The sequence below is a fragment of the Vitis vinifera genome, chromosome 8, assembly GCF_030704535.1.
Source record: "Vitis vinifera cultivar Pinot Noir 40024 chromosome 8, ASM3070453v1".
Taxonomy (NCBI): domain Eukaryota; kingdom Viridiplantae; phylum Streptophyta; class Magnoliopsida; order Vitales; family Vitaceae; genus Vitis; species Vitis vinifera.
Genome location: NC_081812.1, coordinates 9,670,544 through 9,679,356, shown reverse-complemented (window position 1 = coordinate 9,679,356; position 8,813 = coordinate 9,670,544). Strand labels below are relative to the sequence as shown.

Sequence of the window (8,813 nt, the reverse complement as noted above, 5' to 3'; positions counted from 1 at the left end):
CTGTACATTACACTAATTCAGGGAAGTAAACAGAGGATGCTAAATATGGGGAGGAACATGCACAGGCAGGAAGGCGACGTGGGCTTGATTTCCAACACTCCCCCTCAAGCCGCGTTGTAAATGTTGATCATTCCAAGTTTTTCTGTCAGATTTTCGAAGTTAACTCGAGCAAGAGCTTTTGTGAGAATGTCAGCCGTTTGACAGTTTGTCGGAGTGTAGCTGACTTTGAAAACTCCTTCTTCAATCTTTTCCTTGATAAAGTGTCGATCTATCTCCACGTGCTTAGTTCAATCATGATGAACCGGATTCTTAGCGATACTGATGGCAGCTTGATTGTCGCAGTATAACACCATGGGATGCTTCAATGGAACCCGTAATTCTTCTAACAGCCTGTTCAACCAGATTCTCTCGCAGATACCTTGTGCCATAGCACGAAATTCTGCCTCAGCACTGCTATGAGCTACCACTGACTGTTTCTTGCTTCGCCATGTAACCAAGTTCCCCCAGACAAATGAACAATAACCTGAAGTTGATCTCCGATCAGTCACTAAACCTGCCCAATCTGCATCTGAAAAAATCTCAATCTCTTTCTTTGTTGTTCTTTGAAAGAAGAGACCCTTTCCCGGTGTCATCTTGAGGTACCTCAATATTCTGATCACAACAGTCATGTGTTTTTCGGTTGGATTATTCATGAATTGACTTACCACACTAACGGAGAAGCCGATGTCTGGCCTTGTATGAGAAAGATAGATGAGTTTCCCCACAAGACGTTGATATCTTCCTTTATCAACTGGCACACTTCCATCACTTTCTTCCAGTTTGACAGTTGTATCCATAGGTGTTTCTGCCGGCTTGCATACTAGCATTCCTGTTTCATTCAATAAGTCCAGAACGTATTTGTGTTGTGAGACTGCTATACCTTTCTTTGACCTAGCAATCTCCATTCCGAGAAAGTACTTGAGGGTTCCAAGATCCTTGATCTCAAATTCCTTTGTCAATAATTTTTTAAGTAAGTCAATTTTCTCTTCATGATCACCTGTCAAAATTATGTCGTCCACATATACAATGATAATTGCCAGCTTCCCTTCTGGGAAGTGTTTCACAAATAATGTGTGATCGGATTGACATTGAACGAATCCGTACCCTTTCACTACCTTAGTGAACTGTTCAAACCAAGCCCTGGGAGATTGTTTGAGACCATACAAGGATTTTCGGAGTCTGCAAACCTTGTTGAAATTTGATGTCGTCTCAAGTCCAACAGGAATGTCCATGTAAACTTCTTCCTTTAAATCACCATTGAGGAAGGCATTCTTCACATCAAGTTGGTGAAGCGACCAATCGAGATTAGCTGCCAAGGATAAAAGTACACGAACAGAATTGAGCTTGGCAACTGGAGCAAAAGTTTCTTGATAGTCAATGCCATAGGATTGGGTGAATCCTTTGGCGACCAACCGAGCCTTATACCTGTCCACATTACCATCTGCCTTGTACTTTACTGTGAAAATCCACTTACACCCAACTGGTTTCTTACCTCTTGGGAGGTTAGTAATTTCCCACGTACCATTCTTTTCCAGCGCCCGAACTTCCTCATCGACTGCCGCCTTCCACTTAGGATACTTGAAAGCTTCCTGAATATTCTGAGGAACTTGTATCTCTGTGATGCTAGAAGTGAATGCACGAAACGTAGGTGATAGCTTATCATAAGAAATAAAATTTCCAATGGGATGCTGAGTGCATGATCTAACTTCTTTCCTCCAAGCTATGGGCATATTAAGAATATCATTTTCTAACTCGGAATCAACAGTACCATCAGGAGCGTTGTTACTTGGAAGTTTGCTTGGATTAGGACCCAGTTCAGCCTCATGGGTTTGTTGAGAAAGTGCTCTTTCCTCCGTTTCCTCTTGGATGTGCTCCTTATCCCATAAGTCAACAATGGACTCGGGCTGATTAAATGACTCTAGAGGAATGTGATTTTCAGTGGTGATGGGTGACTCATTGAATGACTCAAGATCCCAAAATTGATATTCCTGAGTTGAATTCTCCCCTTGAATATCATTTTTAGGATAGTAAGGCTGGGTTTCAAAAAAGGTGATATCCATTGAATTGTAGAATTTTCTTGTGACCGGAGAGTAACACTTATACCCTTTTTGATTTGAAGAATACCTAAGAAAGATGCACTTGAGTGACCTAGGATCAAGTTTACTTCTATGTTGTTGATTGATATGAACAAAGACAGAGCACCCGAAAATTTTGGGTGGGATGGTGGAGATGAGACGAGTAGTCGGAAAGGATTTTAGGAGTGTTTGACAAGGTGTTTGGAATTTTAGTACCCTAGACGGCATCCTATTGATGAGGTAGGCTGCCGTAAGGACAGCTTGCCCCCAGAATAATTTTGGAACATTCATGGAGAACATTAGTGATCTAGCCACCTCTAACAAATGCCTATTTTTCCTTTCAGCGATTCCGTTTTGTTGTGGGGTATCAACACATGAACTTAAGTGAACTATCCCTTCTTATGCTAGAAATTCTCCTAGAATGGAGTTGAAATAATCCCTAGCATTATCAGACTTTAGAATTTGTATTTTTGACTGGAATTGGGTCTGAATCATATTTTTAAAATTTTTGAAAATTTGACTCGTTTCAGATTTTTCTTTCATGAGGAATACCCAAGTTAATCTAGTGTGATCATCTATGAAAGAGACAAACCACCTAGTACCAGTTACATTTTTTATTCTTGACGGACCCTAGATATCGCTATGAATCATTGAGAATGGACTAGACTCTTTATAGGGTTGAATGGGAAAATGAGACCGGACTTGTTTTGATAATTGACAGATTTCACACTCAAAGGATTTTGGATTTTTATTAAATAATGAAGGAAATAAATGCTTGAGATACATAACATTTGGATGACCTAAGCGATAGTGCCACAACCTAATTGCACTATCGTTATTTTGACATGAAACCGAAATAGAATTACTACCAACTATCATTTGAGGTTGTTCTTGTGGATCGTGGTGCTCCTTAAGGATGTAGAGTCCAGAGCATTTCTCAACATTGCCAATCGTCTTCCCCGAATCCAAATCCTGAAATTCACATGGAGTGGAGGAAAAATTAGTAATACACCTCTTTTCCTTAGTGAGTTTACTAATTGACAATAGATTACAGTCCAAGTTAGGAACAAGGAGAACAGAGTTGAGAGTAAGATCCCTTGATAACACAACTGAACCTGTTCCGGCAACCTTTGATAGTGAACCATCTGCTATTCGGACTGTTAAATTATTTGGAAATGAGCTATATGTATAAAAAATTGTCGCATCTCCCGTCATATGATCAGATGCTCCTGAGTCCACGATCCAAGGTTTTTTACGTTTCTTACTAGCAGTGAAGGCACTCAAAAAATTACCTTTGTGAGCCAAGGTTCCGGAACCAATGACTTGGTTGGAAGATGAGCCAGTTTGTGACTGTACTGACAAAAGAGGAGACAGTAGTTTCTGAAGCATCTCCATTTGCTCCTTATTAAAAGGGCTAGCTTCAGGTTGTGGCGATTGTTCATCGGTAGCCACATGATTGCCTCGTCCTTCTTTCTCAAGTGGTTGATGTGGCTTCCAATCTACTGGCTTTCCATGAATCTTCCAGCAAGTTTCTCTTGAGTGCCCCGGCTTTCTGCAATGATCACACCAAGGTCTACCTCCTTTAATTTTTTTACGGTTGTCAAAAGGAGCGAATTGAGTCTTAAGAGCCGAGCTTTCTGCCATATTCAGTTGTTGATGGGATCCCATCATGAGATTTTTCCGACTTTCTTCGCGACGGACTTCAGAGAATGCCTCTCTGAGGCTAGGTAGAGGTTTTACTCCCATGATTCTTCCTCTGATTTCATCAAGATTTTTGTTCAAGCCTAACAAAAATTTAAACACACGTTTCCCTTCGACAATCTTTTTATACAACAAACCATCTGTAACACAATTCCAGTTATGAACCTCAAACGTATCAAGTTGACGCCATAGACGAGTAAGAGTATTGAAATATTCAGTTACCGTAAGGTTTCCTTGACGCAAATCGTGGAAGATGCCTTCAATCTGGATGATTTCAGATGTGTTTTCCTTGTCTGAGAAAGTTTCTTTTGCAATGTCCCAGATTTCTTTGGCAGTATCAAATGACAGAAAATTTTCACCAATGTCAATGGTCATAGAGTTGACTAGCCAGGACATGACCATATTATTTTCTGCTATCCACTTTTTGTAGGTTGATGCTATGGTTTCTGGTGCCGCCGAAGCTCCGGTGATGTAGTCATCTTTCTCCTTTCCCCGTATAAACATTAATATGGACTGAGACCATTGCAAATAATTTTGCCCATTCAGTTTATGGGCTGTGATTGGAAGATGAGAGGTTTCCATCTGATGAGAGGATGAAGACGATGAGATGATGATATCAGAAGTAGAGGATGATGAGTTGGTAGCCATTCCAAAGGTTGGACCGTATTTAGGCATAAACTAGAAGAATGAATTGAGTAAGAAAAAAAATACTAACTAAAGATGAAGACGATGAGACAGGATTAAACCTGCTCTGATACCATGAAGAATTTGAAGACTAAAATATGAAGAATTTGAAGACAAACTATGGAGGAACACAAACTCAATTTATTCTGTGATACCTTTTTTTTTTTTTTACAATGAATGAAAGCATAAATAAATAGCCTACAGATATGAGACAATTCTGGAATGGTACACTATCACCGGACGAAATTTCCCTTACATGGAAAGTGAATAAACTACCTTGCTAGAATTACTCCTAAATCAATTATAATAAAAGCTGTACATTACACTAATTCAGGGAAGTAAACAGAGGATGCTAAATATGGGGAGGAACATGCACAGGCAGGAAGGCGACGTGGGCTTGATTTCCAACAATGACTAATGATTATTGGGTTGTCATAACTTCTCCAAACTACCAAATATTAATTGCATGGGTTCTCAACCTTTAGATAATATTATGCTAATGTCGAGGTCATCAATTACTTTGACCTATGGGTGAAATCCTAAAGTGATCATATATTCCCAAAGGATTGGGTGACCGACGGTTTTGGCAAGTAACAATAGATATTATGATCAATAGAGACACTATAATATCTCATGGATTTGAGACAATGTATCCCCTTGGACGATCCCAAGGATTTCAGATCATGTAGTGTATATGGCTATAGCAATTTCTTCAATGAAATTTGACATATATCCTTTGTGGACTAGAGTATGTTTAATTGTCATGGTATAGGAGGATTTAAGACTCAAGGAGTGAAAGGTGATCTTTAAAGGTTGATAACTACTACATTTTTTGGATTACAATCATTAGTTTATGGGGAACTTACATATAGTGGATAGTAAGTCATGGACCCAAGTTTTATATCTCAATCTAATATCATAAGATATTGGAGTGCAATTGACTCTCTTTAATGGAATGTTGAGTCAATTTTAGAATTTGATTCTAAGAGAGCTAGTACATACTTTCCAATGGGTTCTGGTGGTCCGACTAAAGCTCACACTTTTTGGTGGCATTTATTGAGAGTGTTTTTTAGTACTTAATTATGAGTATGCATAAGGATGCTTTTGTATTAGCAAAGGTTGTACAAGGACTTATGATTAAATGACTTATGGGTTTTCTTTTTAATCTATTTAATTAATTGAAGCCATTTAGGATAATTTATTAAATAAAACTCACTAGGCTAAGATTAAACAACTTAAGCCTATATGATTAGCCTTAGTCACTTAAACCCAATTAAGAGGTTGTATAAACCCTCTTAGGGTTTAGCGTTAGACTAACTGCTATCTTATATTTTGTTTGGAGAAAAATCATAAACAACACTTCCTCTAAATAGAGTTCCACACTTATTTATAGCCAAGATCCAAGAGAGAGTCATCAAGTAGAAGATCAAAATGAATTTGAGATTTCTACTACAAATTGGGAAAAAGATTTGGGAACATTCGAATCCAAGGGTATGTGTGGATCCGCATTTTTCACATGCGTCCCCACTCGATTAGCGAGACTCGCTTCTATTGGTGAAAATTTTAGTTTTGGAAAAAGTCGGAGTCGCCACTTATTTTATTTTATTTTAAAAAGGAAAATAGACCAAGAAAAAAAAACCCTGAAAAAGAGACTCCATAATTTTTGGAAAAACGTGTCTTTGAAAAACCCGAGTCTAGGTCCAGGGATTAGGTTACCTATTGGGAAGGTACCTCTAAAAATGTAGCACCCCTCTAAGCCTTACAAAGGTCTCTATTGACTAAGTTGAGGGAAATGCGACAATTAATTGGTTGATTAAGGGTGCTTAGGTAAACAAGGTGATTTCAAAAAATAGCATGCCAAACAAGAAAACCAATGACAATCATAAAGAAGATTTAGGGTGTGTACCTAGGCTGCTTCTTAAGCGCTATCACAAGACATCAAAATTAGTTCAAATAGTATATCATCCAACATGCGTTTTATCATAAATAATCGAACAATGAAACATATATATCAAGACACCTAAGCACTATCAAACATAGGTGTGGTTCGTACTGACAATCATATTTACGTAATTTAGAAGGTAGGTGATAGGGGGTGTACCTGGATAGTATAGATAACTTGTAATGTGCTTTCGCAAAACATGAGGGGTTAGATAATAAATAATAAAATAAAGAAATCTTAGCATGATTGTTATCTAATTAGCATAGCAAAAATGATCAAAGTATACGAAATCATCAATTATTACATACATCTTGTATATAATTTCTAAAAAAAATAGATATGATTGCAATCAATAGCAAAGGTGGCAGCAAAGATGAGTTTTAAAAAAATAATTTTATGTAGGGGTTTCACCAATTCCCCGATTGATATACATAAATCTAGCCTAGAATTATCCCATTTATTTAGGACCACTAGCTTGGATTTATGTCTTACTCGAAACCATAATTTTTATTGAAAACCGAGAAAGATGCGAACCAATCAAAACATGGTTGCATATTATTTGAAAAGAAAATGTGATTTTAATTCTAAACACTCTAAATGAATTTTTAAAATAGATTTTCAAAGGGATCTTATGAGAAAAAGTATTTTTACTTTAAAATAAAAGAAATTAATTTGAAAAACAACAGAATGTAGGAAACAAAATATCAAGCAAAACAAAAGAAAACGAAATCACAAAGTAAACTTTTTTAATAATCAACAAAAATGATAAAGGTGAGAGTAGAGGCCAATCTTCATGATTTTCCAATGGCCTTAAGCAAGATCACCAGATATCGATCAAGAACTAACCGTTGGAACTTTAAATGCATTTAAACTTAAGATAAATCAATCAATAGCTTATAAATGAGTTTTAGAATGAAACTAATAATACGAGATTATCACAAATTATCAACTTAGTTTCAAAGAAATAATAAACGTCATCGAGATCACCAAAACAACAACATATAATGGCATAAATCATAAAAAATCAATAACTTATTGCTTAGAGACGAATATAAATTAACATGGATTTTTAAAATTAACTACTAAGGATTCTGGGAAAAATAAAAATCAACATGGATCGATAAAAATTAATAATTTTAAAGGCAACTCAAATTTATGGGTCAATCAATACTAAAGCTAAAAAAATTTAAAACATGGATTTAATCAAATGGTCTAATAAGAATAATAACCTATAATCCTAAAAACGTAACCTAGAAAAATCAAAACTTGGAATCCATACAATGGTAATCCATGCAATTAAATAAATTTTTAAATTTAAACTCAATAAATTAAAAACAGAAACTTAGAATCGAGTCGATAATAATTAACTTATTTAGTTAAAGTTCTCAATAAAAATCAAAACTCAAAACAAAAAATAATCAATCAAGAATTCTTAAATATATCGTGTCGTTACACAATTAGATGGATACCAAAATTTAGATCGCCAAAACAACATATAATAATTTAAAGAACAACATATAAAGGCATAGATCTTCAAGAATTAATTATTGCTTAGAGACGAATATAAATTAACATGGATCTTTAAAATCAACGACTAAGGATTCTGAGAAAAAATGAAAATCAACATAGATCGATAAAAAAAATTTAATAATTTTAAGGACAACACAAATTTATGAGTCAATCAAAACTAAAAACTAATAATTTAAGGAGCAGTATAAATTAATAGGGATACTTAAAGTTAATAGCAAATGATTTTATGAAATGCACACACTGACCTAGCTATTCAAAATTAACAACTAAAAAAACCTCGAAACTTTGAAGCTGAACATAATCAATCAAAACTAAATTTAATAACTTGAAAACATGAATATAACCACATAAGATTAATTAAACTAGAAAAATAAATAAATAAAAAATTTAAAATACATAGGCTAAATGGGAATAATTTAAAACTAAATTTAATAAATTGATAGCATGAATATATTGATATTGGAAATAATTAAACTAAATAGCTAAAATTATAAAACAACTATGAATTGAATTGGATATTCATGAATCAAGACTAAAATAAAAAGAATTAACTTACCTTTTCATAAACGTATGGGCCACCTTCCACCAAAGTGCAAGTAGGATTTTTAAAATCAATTCCAAGGATGCATGGTGTGATGACTGCCAATGCACTGCATAGTTCCCAAAGCACTGCACGTTAATGGAGAGAAATTCCCCTTGACAGCGTGTATTCTCTTGTTATATTCAAAGACCACCCTCTCAATAATCTAGCACGTGTGTTCCCCACTCCATTAACAAAACCCAGATGCATCCCCATTAACAGAAAAGCTGCCATCCATCTACTTCACAAAGTTCATTCCCGA

The 8,813-nt window shown here is 35.6% G+C and overlaps 1 protein-coding gene across 1 annotated transcript; it reads right to left on the bottom strand.

Annotated features, from left to right (window-relative positions):
• Positions 1 to 287: 287 nt before the first annotated feature.
• LOC132254197 (uncharacterized) lies at positions 288 to 4,463 on the bottom strand. The gene is made up of 3 exons (XM_059739341.1): positions 3,407 to 4,463; positions 800 to 868; positions 288 to 553 (listed from the first exon to the last, which is right to left on the bottom strand). Exons 1-3 carry the CDS (start codon positions 4,461 to 4,463, stop codon positions 288 to 290), a joined length of 1,392 nt encoding a protein of 463 aa, XP_059595324.1.
• Between the last annotated feature and the right edge of the window lie 4,350 nt (positions 4,464 to 8,813).